Here is a 17,946-nt window from a genome sequence, read left to right as displayed (position 1 = left end):
AGCCTGTAGATAGCATGATTATTAACCTATATTAGCACATCTTGTCCTTGTTACCACTAAGAATAGATAATACAAAGACCAAGAAAAATGAATCAAAAAGCTGGACAGCTCTCTCTCCCAGAATAAGCCTGAAAAATATTAGAAAATAGTAACTATAATAAAGAAAGATAACTTGAAGACAGAGCCTGCAAATTTCCAGATAACTATGGGCTGTCTTTGTTTCAGTTGTTTTTGTGGTCAGGGGAAAGCTTATCCATAAAATGAAAAAATATATCAGATGCAGCAACATTCCAAGGTTCTTAGAGTAGTTAAGAAATTTATAGGACTGGATTAAGCAAGCTCTTTAATAAAATTAATTTCAAAGCTTTAAAACAACATTAAAAATAAAGAATAAACCCTAATAACTTTTACTCAGAACAGCTGCTCCTGTCACAGAGTAACTCTTAAAATGGCAGTGAAGAAGGGTGTAAAAAGCCCAGACAAACAGCATCTTGTGTTTCCAAATGAGGGGAAAAAACCCAACCATCAGGAATAAGCCAGCTAGTCTGCCTGTCCAGTCTTGAGGAGATCATTCAGTTCACTCCCATGTCAGTAGTTCTGGATTTACACTTGTTTTGGTGTCACAGTCTCAAGAAAAAGCTTCAACAAGCAGCCAGGGAACCTCTGCATTTTGGGAAGATCCAGAATATTGCATTTTTGGTAGACCCATAACATGCTGTGAGCCAGGTCCCCGTGTCACTTGGGCCACTTCAGCAGCTTCATTATTGTCTGGATTTGTGACATGAACTTTTGTGCCATATTTGTTCTGCCTGGAGAAGTGTCCCTGTCACCATCATATTTTCTGGAAAAATCCCTTTGCCAGGATTTTTCTCCTGGGAAGTGAGAAGCCTCAGAGAAAAAGGAAAACAATATTATCTCATTTGCTTCTCCTGTGTTTTGGAATGTGGTTTTTGAGATTGTTTATCCAAGAGGTGACTGGTTTATTGGTTTCATGTGAATTGTTTTGACTCATTGGCCAGTCAGGGCCAATCTGTGTTGAGACTCTAGAAAGAGTCACTAGTTTTTCATTAATATCTTTTAGTTTTCTGTCTGAATCCTTTCTGAATTCTTTACTAGTATAGTTTAGTTTAGTATTCTTTAATAATATAATAAAATAATAAATTAGCCTTCTGAGAACATGGGGTCAGATTCATCATTCCTCCCTTCATCGAGGTCACAGCAAACACGAGATGTCTCCACTCAGTGAGCCCCAGACCATGCAGGGCTATGATGGAGCCACGGTTCCCTGGAGAAAACATCACATAATATGTGATAAATTAGGATAAAATATGTGATAAATTAAGACTACAACAGGCTTGTAAAACATTGCTGCACAGAGGAGAAGCCATGGCCAGGAGAGGCTGCAGCTCCTCGTGGCACAGCACCTCTCTGGGCAGGGTAGGCACTCCCAGCCCATCTCCCTGCTGGAGTCAGTGGCTCTGAAATGCATCAAGGCACAGGAATTCAGGGCAAAGTGAGCTCAGGTTGCTCTCCAGCTCAACACAAGAGGTTCATGCATGAGGTAACTCTTGTCAGCATCCCAAGTGTCATTGTCAGAGTCAAGCAAGTGACTGCACTCTTCCTTCATTCCATCATTGAGTGCCTCATCTCATCTCCTGCATGTGCAGGGAAAGGAGAGGGCTCAGGAGAAACACACACACACACAGAGAGATGGGCTCTGGCTGCAGGAACTTGCCACAGGCCATTAAAATGCATATTTGCAAAATCCTTTCCTCCCAAAGGCTCCTCTCCGAGTCCCTCTTTTTTTTTAAATCCCCAGCAGAAGTTATTATGTGGCGTCAGCCACAAATGGTGACATCTTTTGACAATCTCTCTGGCTGTGCTGCATTTCCTCCACACATGGCTGAGCACAAGCTCTGATGCAGTTCTGCCACTGTCAAGTGCACTGGGTTTCAGTTCAGCTCTGAGAACTAATCCCCTGGGCCTACCTCCAGTTTTAAACACATGGATAAGAAGCCAAATTAAAACTGGAAGGATCTAGAGTGGGTCTGTCCATATTTTACTTCTGTTTATTGCATGTAGAGAAGGATATTTGGTTATACAGATAGCACAGATCTACTTTTTCACCTTCCTTCATGCATTACATTAATTAACAATTATTAGCAGTTCTTTGATTCTATAGCATGCTTTTTTTTGTTCAGAGATAGGTATTTTAGTGTTAATGTGCACCATCTGGTAACCTTGTATCAGCATTTGGCTTGCTACAAGGCACTAAAAGGTACTAATTGTCACTGGTTTGCAGTATCTGAGGAGCAGAGATTTTATTTGGCTTTACAGGCACATTTGTAAGTCACTGAGGAGATTTTAGACCAGGAAGAGCCTTTTCTTCAGCTGGATGTTCTGGGGCAGCTGTATTGGAACCAGTGGAACAATTCAATAACAGCAGAGTTTGCCCATAAATACATCCACAACAATGTGTACCATATGCCAAAATTACAAAGGTTGTGAATAACCAGCACAAAAGCCCTTAAGCTACATGACTTTTTTAGATAGGACTTTGTGTTGTTCATTATATTTCATTAACCAAATGACATCATTTCAGTCAATGAATTGCTCTTGAGAGAAAAACCACAAACTCCCTATTAATATAAATTCTGGCTGATACCAGACATCTCTCAAGGCATCTCTGGTTAAGATGCTGAGTTAGTGAACCCTACAGCAGTGAATCACCTAAAATAAATACTGAAATTTATACAGCCATGTACCACCTTCCCAGGGTCCCACATAAGGTTGCTTCCAGGGCCTAAAGGGAGCTTACAGGAAAGCTGTATTATATTTGTAGCTTTCCAGTGAGGCTTGCACAAGTTTGTGTTGGCAATCAGAAAATCTTCTATAAAACACAGCTGAGTCAAAAAGTTATACAGGCTGAAAATAATGCAGATTAATGGATTTACAGTTTATCATGGTCATACTTACAATTTATTGCACTGATCCAGGGGAGATGATGGTTTATGAAATGCAGATGGCTTGGAAACAGGGCAATTCCAAATGTTGCGGGTAAAAGCACTGTGAGTTACTTACAGACAAAATATTATTATCCATAAAAGGCAAAAGGTACATTTCCATTCCTCTGTTAGTTTGGCTGAGGAGAATGTTTTTGAGTGCATCTCCTTAGTTTTCCCATTTATTGCAGCATGGTTCACATTGCTGAGCAGTCTTGGAGGCTGGGTTGCTTTTACACAACCCTAAACCAGAGGAACTGCTCCAGGGACAGATACCAGACTAGATTAAATTCAAAGTAAAACTCCTAAAAGACCTACAACAAGGCCACCAGATCTTCAGTGCCAGCTTCTTTCTTTCTCTTTTTTTTCCCCTTCTGGAGTTTAATTCCTCTTACACCGTGCTCCTGACTAAGAGCAGAGATTCCTGCTCTCCTTCTATCCAGAGCTCCTTTCCAGCTATTTTGCTGGAAAACTTATTTTTCCATTCAGAGGAGAGCTTAGCTGTACTGAACAGCGCTTTTATGTGAGCTAATCCTTCTCCTTTAATGAATTAAGCTTGTTTCTTCACCCTCCTTTTCAAATAAAGGGGATTTTTCACTCGCTGCAGCATCTTTCAGAGCAGCAGTGGTACAGGGGTAAGCAGGCCACCTTATGAGGATTAAATCTAGGCAGATGATAACAAGCATTCAGTCACTTGTTGTTAACAGTAGCATTAATTTCTCAAATGAAAAGAACCAAGATGAAATGCAGACAAGGTGTTTGCTCCTGTGCAGGTGGTGACAGTGAGATTCTGAAGGACTGGGGTTAGCAGCTGGTGTCAGGTGATGAGGTTAATGGAAAAGAATTTTGTTTTTCGGGTCACTTCATGAAAGTAACCCTGGAAGAGCTCAGCAGAGCCCTTGGGGTAAAATAAATTATTCCTCTTCTGCTTCCATCACTGCAGGTTAACCCAAGACACAGCAGAAGCTGATCTAAACATGAACTCAATGGGCAGAGCAGCACAGGAGGAACGCCAGTGCTGTTGTAATCTCTGCTGCCCCTCCAGTGACAGAGCACAGCCCTTAAGCAAAGGCTTTGCATAGCCACAGCTTGAAAATAGATAGTTTATGATGCAGGTTATCAAAAAACACTGTGTGAGCAGACAACAAAAATATTTATCACAAGACAGGCAATTTTGGGCAAATCCATGGCCTTTGGGTTAGGCAGACACAGAAGAGAGGCTGCAGCAGCCCCTGGTCACACTGTCCCTGTTCTGTGTTGTGCTGGTTTGCTTTGCTGCTCAGAAATAACTCCAGCTCCTGTGGCTGGACCCTCAGACTGATCTGCTCCTCGGGGCCTCTGTGTCCCTGCTCCACCATTTCCCTCTTTATCCCTTTATTTAAAGTACTGTGAGCTGCCCAGAACACACCTTCCCTACCCCTGCTCCAGTCCTCACGAGGCAGTGCTCTGTTTTGGGGGTGAGGGCTTGTGATCCCAGCCAGAACAAGGGATGAGAGATCACTTCATTCCATCCCAAACCCTGGGAAAGCCATTCTGAGTGCTCCAGATCCGTATTTAGACAGCCTCTGGAGCAGACAGGATTAGCACTATCCCCACCTGTAACATCACTGCCTTCTCCTCCAGTGCCCATTTCATATTCTGAGCAACATGAATTCCTCATCTGTGTAAAGCTGAAAATCCTTCTCGCAGCCCTGGCTACAATAACTTCCATATAGAAAAACAAGATTAAACTTGACAGTAATAGAAGTGATAGAGGAGGAAAAGCATTCTTCCTTTGAGGCACAGGCTCTGAATACAGCAGCCAGTCACTGATTGAAAAAGGGTAAGAAGAAAGATAAATGCAGTTATAGTCAAGCATCAGGTCTTAAAAAAAAAAAAAACAGCTTCTAAGAAAGAGAAAAAAATAAAACCCCACACCTTTCTCTTGACATTTAAGAAACTGCCTAAACAAGCTAAGCAAAGGGAAAGGAAGAGAGTGCAAGACCTTACACAGAGAGCTGCTTTCAGCCATTTGTTACTGGATATCTGAAACTACATTTATCCAGCCTTGCTAAGAGCCACCAAGCCCTCCATGACCCACAGCAAATCCTCAGCACTGTTTTCTCTCCCTCCTGCCTCAGTGGGGACCAGCCTGCTTAGCAAAGCCTGTCCACACCTGCAGGCTGCCAGGGTTTAACTCCTCACGTGCCACATCCAGGGGAGCAGATTTGTTCCCCAAAACGCCTGCAGGCTCCTGTGACTGGCCCTGCACCTCAGTGGTGAGCACCTTTGGAGCGTGTTGTGTGCTGTGAGCAGTCCCTGTCACGCTGTTCTGTGCAAGGATTTATTGATCAGCCTTGGCTCTTCAGTGCTCTGCAGGCTCTTAACTCCCAGGAAACTGAGATTCCGAGGCTGGAGGTGTCATCACCAGCCTTAGGTGTGTCCTGCAGAGGGATTTCTTACCTCGCACTCCTCCATCACTGCTTTTCTCTTGGCTTTAGGCAGGCTGAGGAACGTTTCCTGCCATTGGGACTCCTTGGCAGCAGTTCCCCCAAGACATCTTTGATATTTGCAAAGGGAACAGACCCGTGTTCCTCCAGCCCAGCCGTGCCCCCTGCAGCAGCAGGATGTGCCAGGGCAGGAGTGGTGGGCACGGGGAGAACAGTGTTGGGCACTGATCAACACACAACAAAGAGAGCTGCCTGCCTGCAAATGGCAGCACACTGGGTGCTTGCCTGTAACAGCATTCCCATCTAATTTTACACTCTGCATATAGTAATAAGCCACAACAGGGTGTGCATTAAGCTCATCTTTTGAGAAGTGCAGTAGTAGCTGGATAATGCACACCCTGGAGTGGCTTATTTGTAGTGGACTATGGCTCATTAATTTTACATTTAATTTTTTTCAAATCTGTTTTTAAAAAAATCCTACAGGTCTGTTCTGAGGGCAGTTATGTAATGTATCCTTACACTGAAAAATATTTTCAAATAAAAACAGTAGGCAAAAGTGAAGAAGAGTTTTGCCCAGGGGTTGGAGTGTGCAGGACCTGCTTCAAGCAGGTTCTTGGCCAGCTGATGCAGATATATAGTGCAGATAATGGTAGGTATGGAAATGTATTCAGTGCTCACTCTTTTCTACACTTTTCTTTCTTTTTGTGTAATTACCTGGTCCTTTTTTCCTCCTTTTTTTTAAATTAAATCATTTGATGTATGAGCCAACACGCATTTCAGACCAGATTCACATATAAAGCATTTGGATGGGGATGACTTTTACACCAGACTGGGAAGGAGTGGTCAGGAGGCAGATTTGCAGGATTTGGGGGGAAGATGGTTTTGCCAGAAGAGCAGTGTGTGGCTAGGCCTGCCTACAACAGCATTTACAGCACAGTGGGTGCCATAAAACCCATTTTGTTATGCTGTCACTCCAAAAGTATGAATGAGGGACTGCTGAATTCTGCTGCTCCACGTGAGATGTGACTTTTCCCATTGTGGTATGGCATTAATATTTTCTGAAAAATGCCTTCACCCAGGATTTTTCTCCTGGGAAACTGAGAAACCTCCAAGAAAAAGGAAAACAATACTATCTCGTTGCATCTCCTGTGTTTTGCTGCATTAGGATATGTTTAAAAATTTTTTATCCAACAAGTAATTGTTTCATTAGTTTCTGCTGTAAATTGTTTTAACTTATTAACCGATCAAAGTTGAGCTGTGTCGGGGCTCTAAAAAAAAGTCACAGATTTTTCATTAATATCTTTTTAACCTTCTGTAAATATCCTTTCTGTATTCTTTAATATAACATAATTTAGTATTCTTCAATATAATATAACAGAATATCTTAAAATAATAAATTAACCTTCTCAAAACATAAAGTCAAATTCATTATTCCTTCCTTCATCGGGGCACCCTGCAAATACAGTATTGTGGTTTGTCCCTCCTTGCAGGTTCCAACGCTGATGATGGACACCCAGTTTTCGGAGTTCACCCCGGACATCACGCCCATCATGCTGGCGGCTCACACCAACAACTACGAGATCATCAAACTGCTTGTCCAAAGACGGGTGACAATCCCACGCCCACACCAGATCAGGTGCAACTGTGTGGAATGTGTCTCCAGCTCCGAGGTGGACAGCCTGAGGCACTCCAGGTCCAGGCTGAACATCTACAAAGCCTTAGCCAGCCCCTCGTTGATTGCCTTATCCAGCGAGGATCCCATCCTGACCGCCTTCCGGCTGGGCTGGGAGCTGAAGGAGCTGAGCAAGGTGGAAAATGAGTTCAAGGCCGAGTATGAAGAGCTTTCACAGCAGTGCAAGCGTTTTGCTAAGGACCTTTTGGACCAAGCGCGAAGCTCCCGGGAGCTGGAGATCATTCTCAATCACAGGGATGATCAGAGCGAAGAGCTGGATCCCCAAAAGTGTCACGATTTGGCAAAGCTAAAGGTAGCAATAAAGTATCACCAGAAAGAGGTAAGAGTCACCTAAATGTGAAGGTATTGGGTAAAAGAATTAATTTCTCGAGTTGCTGTGGGTTTGTTCAGTGCTGGCTCTCAGGTGGGACTTTTTGATGTGCATGGGGATTGGTCACAAGCCAGGAGGCTCAGGGCACCATGGTGACAGTGTGAATCTGACAACAACTGAGGGTAACAGGACAGGTGTCACCATTATATTTTCTGGAAAAATCTTCTTTGCCCAGGATTCTATTCCTGGGAAGATGAGAAGCCTTAGAGGAAAAGAAAAACAATATTATCTGATAGGTTTTCCCTGTGTTTTGGTGCTTTGGAATGTGGCAGGTGCATGTTGGATTGGCTCCGTGTGAATTGTTATTACTTAATGACCAATCAAAGCCAGCCATGTCAGACTCTCTGGTCAGTCATGGGTTTTTATTATTCATTCTTTTCTAGCCTTCTGATGTATCCTTTTCTCTATTTCTTTAGTATAGTTTTAGTATATAATTTCATATGATATCATATAATCATATCATATCATATCAGCGTTCTAAGAATATGGAGTCAGATTCATCTCTTCCCTCATCCTGGGACCCTCACAAACACCACAACAGACTGGGACTTGCTGCAGTGGGCTGTGGCTTCTACAGCAGCAATAATTTCTGTCTCAGAGTTACTTGAATCCCACCTCATTGTGCCCCTGTAAAGAACAGCCTTCAGATATTCCCAGGTCTGCTCGCTCTGAGAGCTTTTCCCAGGGGCTGCTTTTGTACAGGACCCCAAAGCTAGAAGGGGTTGCCTGGCTCCTGAATGAAGACTGGGTCCCTCATGGAGTGCAGGAGATAGTACAGCACACAGTTCACTTCCTGCAGCCACCAGGCACTTCCAGGCACCCATTCAGCACTAACTCCAAAGGGACAGAGGTCTGACAGCAGCTAAAGAGAGCAGGAGAGGTTGGGAGCACTCCCAGAGTCCCAGGTCTCCAAGTTACCAGCAGTCTTGTGAAAACATTTATGTGGTGCAGCTATTTCTTCACATCTGAGGCACTTCTTGATCCTCAGTCCTCAACCCATCTCTGTTTTAGGAACTGAGAAGCAATTCCCAGAAATTCAGACTCCTGCCCCAGGTTCCAGAGAGAGAAGCCATACTACAGCTAAAGGGCACAGAGCCTTTCAGAAGCCCTCAGATCCACAGATTTATAAGGTGATTCAATAAAGGCCACAAACCCCAGGAGAATGCTGACAGCAGTTTCATTAGTTGGCTCTGGATTTCCTTTCTCTTTCCAAATCCAGACAGAACTTAGGAGATGATATATTGCTGTTGGCCAGTGATGTTCCAGGTTATCTGAAGGAGGAATTTTGTTGCTTGGTGGATGAACTGAATTTCAATGTGCATTACATTCTTCTGTGTCTGGAGGGTCACCTGAGTGGCAGAAGATCCTGTCACATTCCTCTTTTCACTGTCTTCCCCACATCCAGCTTGGTGTGATCCATTTCACCACCCTGAAGGGCTGCACGTGTCACCTGAGGTGCAAACAGCCAAGAGGTGAAAGATGCAGATTTCCTTTCAGTGCCAGCCCCTCCATGTAATAAGCTGGAACCAAAGCCTCAAACTTCCTGGGATCCAGCACTTGGCAGCTCCCTGCTCCTGCTGGGCTGCTCCAGGGGAATGTCACCTTGCTGGTGTCATGTCAGGCTGTTTTTTGCTCTGTGACAGGGTTGGGTAACACCACAAGTGCTCTAGGAACACGGACAAGTAGTGAAGTTACTCTGGAGAAGGGCAACCCAGGTAATCAGGCCAATGTTCACTGGATCCAAGAAGGAGCAGAGATTCTACTTCTGGTTTTCCACTGGCCTGGCAGGCCCAGCTCTGCAGCCACAAGCTCCAGGTCACCCAGCACTGCTGTGTGCAGGTCCCACTGTGCCACTGGTGACATCCAGGTGTGAATCTGTGCCTGCTCTTGTCTTGTGTTCACACTCAGAAGCTGCAAGTCTGAAGCAGCTCACTGTGTTTGAAACGTGGTGCTGAACAGTGCTGGAGCTTTTTTAATTTTAAATTTTTTAATCGTTGCCTGCTTTCTTGACAGTTTTTATCTTTTTTTTTTTTTTTAGGCGTATTTGACTGAATTCCAAGCATATGGACAAATTCCATGTTTTGTGGCATATTCATGACAGTTCCAGCCTAAAAATGATAGCAAATACGCTCTGTGTTGCCAGCTAAAGTCAGTGCTGTTTTCAGGTGGAATACTGGTGGGCAGGGGCAGAATGAATGAGGCTGGGAAAGCAGCTGCTGAGCCCTACCATCCCACCTGGTTATTCACAAAACCCTGAAGCATCCTGCAGGCTGGCTGGGGTTTTCTTACCATAATAATTAGGCCATCTTATCGTGGTAATTAGCACAACACAAAACATCAAGCAAGATACAAACATCCTTGCCAGCTTCTGAAAAAATGAGTAGGAACCTTTGCCAGGGAGACACTGAGAAATGTTTTTTAATCCTGACTATCAGACTGAGAGGATTTTTGTGGGGACAGGAAGGAAAATAGGAGTGAGTTTGGTTTTCATGAAAGAAGGTTCTGCAGAGAAAAACAGCAGACTTTTTAAAGTAGATCATCTTGTTCTGCTGAAGCTTTTTATGTCCTAACGTTAAATGGGATTGGATTGGATGGAGAAGATTTTTACACCTTAGCATTGACAAAGATAAAAGTCAAATCTCTGGTAGCCTAAGAGAAGAATCCAATGTGGACTTTGGGTATTTTCTGGGGCGTCAATTGTTACTGCAGTTTTTAGTTCTCTATATTCTGCACAAAGAATGTGTAATTTCATATTGATTTCAGACAAGTTTCCTGCAGCTTTTTTATTTTGATTGAAATGAACCTGAACCTGAAAATTTCTCCCCAGAATTTGAACTGGTTCCATTTCAGCTTAATCAGGCAGACAAGGTCAACTTCAAGATTCTTCTCAGGGAAGCTGTCAAGGGGAGATGGGTGAAGAGATCGTGTGGTTTGTCTTTACAAAGGCTAGAAAAATCTTCCATTATGTTTTGTTGGGGTTTTTTTTCCCAGAAAGCCCATTGGAATGTACAAATTTTGATTACTCCCAAACATGACACATGCTAAATATTTTATAAACTGAGAAACGTGTTGCTCATGAGAAGAAGACCATTCTTTTTTGGAGAAGGGCCAAAACAATGGAGAATAAATTTGTTTCTTTTCCTGTTTGTTTTTAATAAGCCCGTAAATCCTAGAAGGTAAATTACTGTTTACACAGAAGGGGGAAAAAAAATCAATTACACAGGAAAGATTAAAATGTGCCCTAAGGTAGGTTTGTAGTATATTTTATGGCAGTAAATGGTAAAAACATGCTGTGCAATGTTCTCAAGCTCCCTCTCCCTTCTCATATGAAGTGTAGAATGTCTGTGTACTCAGTTTCAACTTATTGTGATAATTTCTCTAGGAGGTGGGAAGGACTTAATAGTTGTGATATCTGATTGCATGGCAGTCACAAAATCTGAGCCAGAAATGAGGACAGCACAAAACACTGTGGAACATGATGAGTTAGACCCAGCATGGACACATCAGTTCTCTGAGTCCACTGTTAAAGAAATTATTTTCCAAGGATCACAGTAATTAAGGTCTAAGAGACCAGCAGCTTTTCGTAAACGCTCTGTAGTGTGTGGCATTTGTCTTCATATTATTCCTTTTCTAGTTCTTTTATTCATGACTAATTTTGGAAGGAGAAAGGGTACTGAGGGCCTAATAGGAAAAGGCACAGCTCAGGATCAGTCTTCACTGTGCTCTCCTGGCACCAAATTAGCTCTGCATTTGTTAATTTGTTTGCATTTGTAAGAAAAGATAGGGAAAATCATCTCTTAGGATCTTGCCAGTCCTGTAAAGCACAGTTGTGTATTCAGGGTATGTGGCTGGTTTAGGGGATCAGAGCAGAGGCAGCAGGCAAAGGAAATTTTAATGTCCTTTAAGTTTTTTTTCCTTTGCCAATAATGTAAAACATCCACAGTGTAGCAGTGAGTCAGGTCTAAAAGGGCAGATTTCTGCTCATATTTAACATTCTGCTGAGCCACAAGAACAGCAATACACGTTCAGCTTATTCCTGCTCTCCATCACAGGTCATTCCCATCTCCAAAACTAAGTGAAACATCACAGTAGTGGAGGTTTTAATGCATTTTTCTGGTGCTGGCAAATAGCTGGGCAGGTTTAGTTTATGTGTCTGTAAGAGGTCTGCACAATGCAAGGCACTCAGAAAAACCCCATTATTTTATCTATGACTCTATTGCTTAGCACTTCCACAGAATTAGATCAAAGGAGTGCACAGAGAAATTCCTTCTCAAAAACCCTTAACCTCCATATCTCTTCCTCACTGTGCTTTAATCAATGGCAGGAAAGGACAGAAGCAAAATTGTTTGCTTTTCTAATTCAAAAACAGTGTTCTTTGCCATTTTTCTCTGAAGGATGAAGCTTCAACAGCTTCAGTCCTTTTTTATTTTTTTTTTTCCCAGGACATTTACATAGACAAGCACCTCCTGAGATGCAGTTCTGAAGTGAATGAATAATCATTCCTGCCATGCCGCATATTTTTCCGCTGTGTCTTGACTCTTGTCAGCTGTGTGGCTGCAGTCAGAAGCACAGCATCCCTCTCCAGGGAGCATGCATAAACCTGGGAAATTTCTGAGGGCACTTCACTTAGTGTATAAAAAGAGCTTATAAAAATATCAGAGATGCATGAAGAATGAAGTGTGAGGTCTGTGAAAATCAAAGCTCCTCGCCTGCACCTTGTTTACCCGATTTGAAAGCCATTCAGGTATCTTGATGGATGGCCACAGATCTTTCTTTGCTTGCAGGCAAAGCTCAGTTATTCTCCTGTGGGTTTGTCTGTTTTCTTGCCATACTGCCTGGAGGAATAATGATAGAGGGCTGAATATTTGTATTGTGCTCTTTAAAGGCACAATGAAAAGTCTTGCTTGAGCCTGCACAGCTCAGAGGAGTAATAAAGAGGCTTTTACTTCCAGATTTCTAGAAGGAAATCAGGTCGTGAAAAGATCTTTATTAGGACTAGGTGAAGGAAGCAGAGCTGCTCCCTATGGAAGCTTTTCTTGGTTTCTAGTGATCTGGAACTTTCATATTTCTTAGTGTGTTCCATGGTGAGGATGGTGTGGTCTGTCCTGTGCCACAAACCTGAACGTAAGTAAATTCAGGGATTTCAAAAGCGCTGAGTGTCCAAATGTGACCTTCCCTTTTCCAACAGCCATCCTTTCATTTGTTCATTGCTGTCTGCAGCAATGTTCCCATCTGGTGTGTGAGCAGTGGCCTGTGCTAAATGAAGCTGTTTTCTCTCAAGCTCCATCCCAGCAGCACTTGACCACCTTGGAAAATCTTGTGTGAACGTGGCACTAACTGAGCTGTTACCAGCAGCCTCAGAGGCAGAATTTGGGGGGGCAAGTGGGGAGATTTGTCTATATTTGCACCCTTAAAAGAGCCATCCCTGCTGATACCACTGGTGGTGCATGACTCAGAGCCCCTCCTCTACGGGCTTGTGCAGTTGCCAGATCTCTTTGTTCAGTTTGGGAAATTGTCACAGAAATTGAACCTGTACGGCTGCATCATCGTGTTACAAAAATCAGGACAAGTGGCACTTAAATATTAACTCCTCTCTGAACTTGGAAGAAGAAATAATATTTGGAGGGCTGATGGTTCAGTGGTCTGACAAAGTGGACTGGAATGCTGATGGGAGGGAGCAGCATTGTTTGGTACATCGTTCACGTAACGCCGAAACGTTCTCGCTTGATGAAGGTTAGCCACATATTGCAGCTGTCACAGAACAGAGCTGCAGAACACTGTCTTTTGACAGCAAAATCATCTCTGACTAATCTTGTCATGCACCAATTTGAAAAAGCACCCTAAGACTGGTATGTAGGTCAAGGACAAGGATTTGGATTGCATTATAGTGATGTGTAGTGGGCAGAAAATGCCAGGATCATTCTTTAAGTCATTTTTGGTGTCTTGTGCCTCTTACTTAATGATCTCCTGGACAAATATGGGAAATATGTTGAAAGCTAAAGAGGTTGCCACTGTTTTAACAGCATTCAAGAGTGATTTAGTGAGTTTGACAGTTCCCTAAACTTCATGTTTCCCATCAGTCTCCTTGCCAGCCAGAGATGAGGCTTGGGAAGCCAAAGTACAGGACATGATTGATGGGCTTTCTATAGACAGCAGGAACTGGAGAGGACAAGTGATGCCTTGTGTGTGGTAACAGCCAAGTGTTCAGTGTGCCCACATCTGAAGGGCTGAAGTGTATTTAGAGTCAGCTTTATGTCAGTGGAGAAGAGTAAATCATGTTATTTCTTACTTTGAATGACACTCTGAAGTAATAAACTCCGGGGGAAAACTGTGGGCCTGGATTCTCTCATTGGGATTTAGAAGTGATCATTGTTATTTACCTGATTTCTGAGAATTTCAGCTTCACTCCTGTGGCTGAGAGAAGCGAGTTATGAAGCTCCTTTCAGAGAAGAGCTGATATTGCACACTCCTCTCACCTCATGTACAAATCAGGTCCATCACCATCTCAGTGGTGACTGCTCTCAGTCACCACCTCACAGGTGGCTCCAGGAGAAGTGAGATGAATCCATGGGTTTGTCGTGACACCCCCCAAACTGAGCTCTTGTGCAGACTGACATTTAAAAGCTGTGACTGCAGTTTTTGTTCTTATTCTCTCCAAACCCCAGCTGGCTGAGCAAACTTCCCTCAGCAAAGTATGTTCTGCCAGGGTGGTACAACCCAGGAGCAGGGGCAGCCTTTGGGGGTTGCCAAGGAGGTGAGAAGTGTTTGCAGTGTGCTACTCTGCTCTTTTGTGGGTATTGGAATAAATTTACTCATTCAGGAGAAGGTATGGCAGAAAGGAAAAGGAATCCAAAATGACGCAGTTTCAGTGTAAATGTGTCTCAGGTCAGAAAGGAAGCAAAGGAAAACTAATTTTGGGACTTTTTATTAACACTAATCGGGTAAAGTAAGTATGTATTTTAAAATACTCGTAAATGGTTTTTAAAATTTTCATGTTTGCTTTACGTATCACTCATTTAATGTAAATGTTAGTAATTCACTAGAGAATGAGCCCAGCCTTTTACTTAAAAGTCAATACCTTCCCCACTTCTGCTCTAGCCCCTGAGAGCTCCCAGTTTTCACTGCCAAAATCTGTAACTCTTGAAGTGCTGCCTGAAAGAGCACTCAGGAAATGCTGATAGATTTTGTCTCTAAACCCCTTTTAGTGTTTTTCCAGTGCTTCTGTGTCTGATATCCCCTGTTCAGCTCTTGGGGGCCAGGTTTGTGCTGGAATCAGCTCCCTGTGGGCTGTACTGCTCCCATTCAGCACTTCAACACTCTGCCCTTGGGAACCCAGCCCAGACCTCCTGCATCTTTGTAGGAGAGCTGGATCCTGGGATGTTTGCTGGGATACATCCCTCAGGAGCTTATTTACCAACTGCAGCTGTCTGCTCGAGTAACTGCTGGAAAGTTGTGGTTCTGTTGGGCTCTTGCTCAGGTCCAGAGGAGCCGAGCAACTGCTGGAAAGTTGTGGTTCTGTTGGGCTCTTGCTCAGGTCTGGCCCAGAGGAATCTGTTCTGCTGGGGTGTCTGCTCCAGGAGCAGCCTTCAGCACCTTGCCTTGGTTCACAGCAGAATTAATGCACCTAAATCCTGCTGACACAGGCCACAAATACAAACCTACAGCTAAACACACATTTAAGCACTCGGGGTAGAGATGGATTTAATTTCAAGCTTAAAGACTTTATAATTGCTTCTTCCATGGGTTGGTATCCAGGATTTGCAAGCATCTGTCTTTGTCCTAGGATATGTGGGACCTTTTAATTTAAATATTGAGGCCTATCCAACTTGAAGGTGTTAAAAGCATGAATTTTGATGGAACAGTGGCAGGATTTTAGAGGTTATTCACTCTTTCCCTTTGTCAGCATTCACCTCACTGCTGAATTTCCAATTGTTACCACGTAAGCTGAGTTCATGTCTGCTACCACCAGAGAGATCTATTATGGATAGGAGATCTTTAGTTGAGATTCATGTGTCATCATAATTTAAAATATTTTAAGAACAGATTAAACTAAATTCTTGTCTAATTTGAGGCCATATGTTCATCTGTGGAGGATCTGGAGTTTGTTTTATTCACCAGCTGAGGGTTTGAGCAGTTTGGGTAGCACCTGGTTTTCTTGAAGGGCTGGTCCAGCTCAGCTGTGTGATCTCCTTCATGGCAGGAATGCTGCCATTTCGATTTTCATCAGTGCTTCACTGCTGCTACTCACAGCTGTGGTTTTGGTAGGATATTCATCCTGCAAAAAAACTGTTATATCTTGGGAGTGTCTGATGAGGAGTGTTGAGTTGTGTAGTCCCCTTTCCCCCACATTACACAGCCCCCCTCCAAGTACTTTGTCTCATTTCATTTTTTTTCTCTTGCAGAAAGTACTTAATTAACAGGATGAACAGCCATTAGGTGTTTACCCTCTGCAGCTCACACTTCGGCAGCAGAATGTAAATAACTTTGCAGTCATTAACAAGGTTGAACTTTAAAAAGAAATGTGCTACAAAAGAGGGTTTTCTTATTCATCTCACTGTTTGCAACACTGCAAACTTGAGGAGGCTGGCATTTCTTCTCTGGAATATGTGCTCTCACTGGCTCTCTGCTGCAGGCATCAAATTAGGCCACACAGTTTCTCCCTCCTGTGCTGGGCTAATTTAGAAATGAGGCTCTTTGACTATTGCCCACTGGATTTTCCCTGAAGAGCAATCAGCCTGCTGCAAACACCACATTTCCATTCTTCCTCAGAAGATCTTGTTCTTGGTAAAAACGGAGGCAGAGGGCTTGGTGTGGCCCTGGGAGTGTGTGGTGCTGCTCAAGTGGAGAATGGCAGTGGCGTTTCTCCTTTTCATGGCAGACGGATTCACAGGGAATCTGCATTCCTCACAGACCTCTCTGAGATTTGCTGCTGCAAAATCTAGCTCTTTTCTGGGAAGATCTGCCTTTCCAAAGGCTGAATAGCTTTAATTGTGGAGGGCAGCACCATGCAGTGTTACCCTTGCAGGTTTGAGATGCTCTGGGCTACGGGGATGTTGGTGAGCTCTGACCTTTGAGAGGAGTGTCAGGCAGGAACCAAAGGGAATTTCATGGCTCCCAGGCCGTGTTTGGCTCTCACTGGTGACCTCTGTGGGAGCTGCTGGAGCTGACTGATAGAAGAACTCGGTCCTGCTGATTAAGACAGAGCTCTGCAGTTCCAAATTAGTGGTTATTCATCTATGAAGAGGATTCGCCCTCGCCATCCGCAGCAAGAGCACAGACAGAACTCCAGCAAACTCCAAACAAGAGGCTGTTGGCAGCAGCCAGATAATCAGAATAAAGGCAGAGGGATGCTGTGCTCAGCCCCTGTGATGTCTATCAGGGAGCTATTTCAGTTGCTCCCCGAGGCATTCACATCTCAACCCATCTGTGTCTGATCCTAAATTACTTATGACTGCGAGAGATCAGGGATTTCCCCATAGATGAGGGGAGGGGGGTGGAACATAATTTCTGTGTTTGACAGCATGCAGAAAGCATTTAATTCCCGAGAAGTGGAATTTAGGTGACTTAAAAATATCAGTAAAGATTAGTTATTAAGGAAAAGACACTCCATCCAGCAGTTGCTTTTTTCCCCCTTAAAAATATCCCCCTTGGTATGGGATTAGGTGGCAATGAGCGTGATGAACATTGAAAATGAAATTCTCTAATAGCACAATCCACCTGCAAGCCAAATGTTGCACAAAGACCCTGGCAAGGCTGAGAGAAGAAGAAGAGAATATAAAAGACTTTGTACTGCAGTAATCTCTAGAGTGCTTCCCAACTATGACTGGAGTTGCTGATCTCATTTCTTGGAAAGGAAAATATATTTATCCCCATTTTCAAAAGCCAGGAGACTGAGCACCTTGCTCACAGGTATCACAGGGGTGTTGTGCTCACAAGGAGGGACTCTGAGTGGCATCTCACCTCCCTGTGAACTGTATCTTCAGCTAGGGACAGGTTTTGCTCAACAGTTAAAGGACAAGGAGCTTGTTTTTGGGATTAGATCCTCCAGAAATGCATCAGCAGGTGGGGACCCCCCTGGGCAGTGTTTTGTACAACCAGAGGCTTCAGTGCTTCTGTGGTGATTTAACCCCAGCCAGCAGCTCAGCCCCAGGAGCCACTCGCCCACTCCTGCTGGTGGGATGGGGGAGAGAACTGGAAGAGGAAAGTGAGAAAAGCCGTGGGCTGAGATAAAGACAGTTTGAGCAGGTGCAGCAAAAGCCATGTGTGCAGGCAAAGCAAAACCAGGAATTCATTCAGCGTGTCCCATGGGCAGGCAGGAGCTCAGCCATCCCCAGGGCTCCATCACTGTCACAGAGACTTGGGAAGACAAACCCAGAATGTCCCCCTTCCCCCTTCTCCCCCAGCTTTGTGTGCTGGGGGTGATGCCACAAGGTCTGGGGTATCCCTGGGGTC

At 43.8% G+C, this 17,946-nt stretch overlaps 1 protein-coding gene across 2 annotated transcripts in view; it reads left to right on the top strand.

Annotated features, from left to right (window-relative positions):
* Positions 1 to 17,946, top strand: part of TRPC5 (transient receptor potential cation channel subfamily C member 5) — a 103,188-nt gene that overhangs the window by 38,257 nt on the left and 46,985 nt on the right. For both annotated transcript variants that reach the window (XM_039731294.1, XM_039731296.1), the window contains exon 3: positions 6,922 to 7,443. In XM_039731294.1, coding sequence (XP_039587228.1) covers positions 6,922 to 7,443 — 522 coding nt within the window. The remainder of the gene's footprint in view (positions 1 to 6,921; positions 7,444 to 17,946) is intronic.

Source organism: Passer montanus, unplaced genomic scaffold (genome assembly GCF_014805655.1).
Source record: "Passer montanus isolate IOZ18808 unplaced genomic scaffold, ASM1480565v1 scaffold76, whole genome shotgun sequence".
NCBI lineage: Eukaryota > Metazoa > Chordata > Aves > Passeriformes > Passeridae > Passer > Passer montanus.
This window is presented reverse-complemented; position numbering and strand designations above follow the sequence as displayed.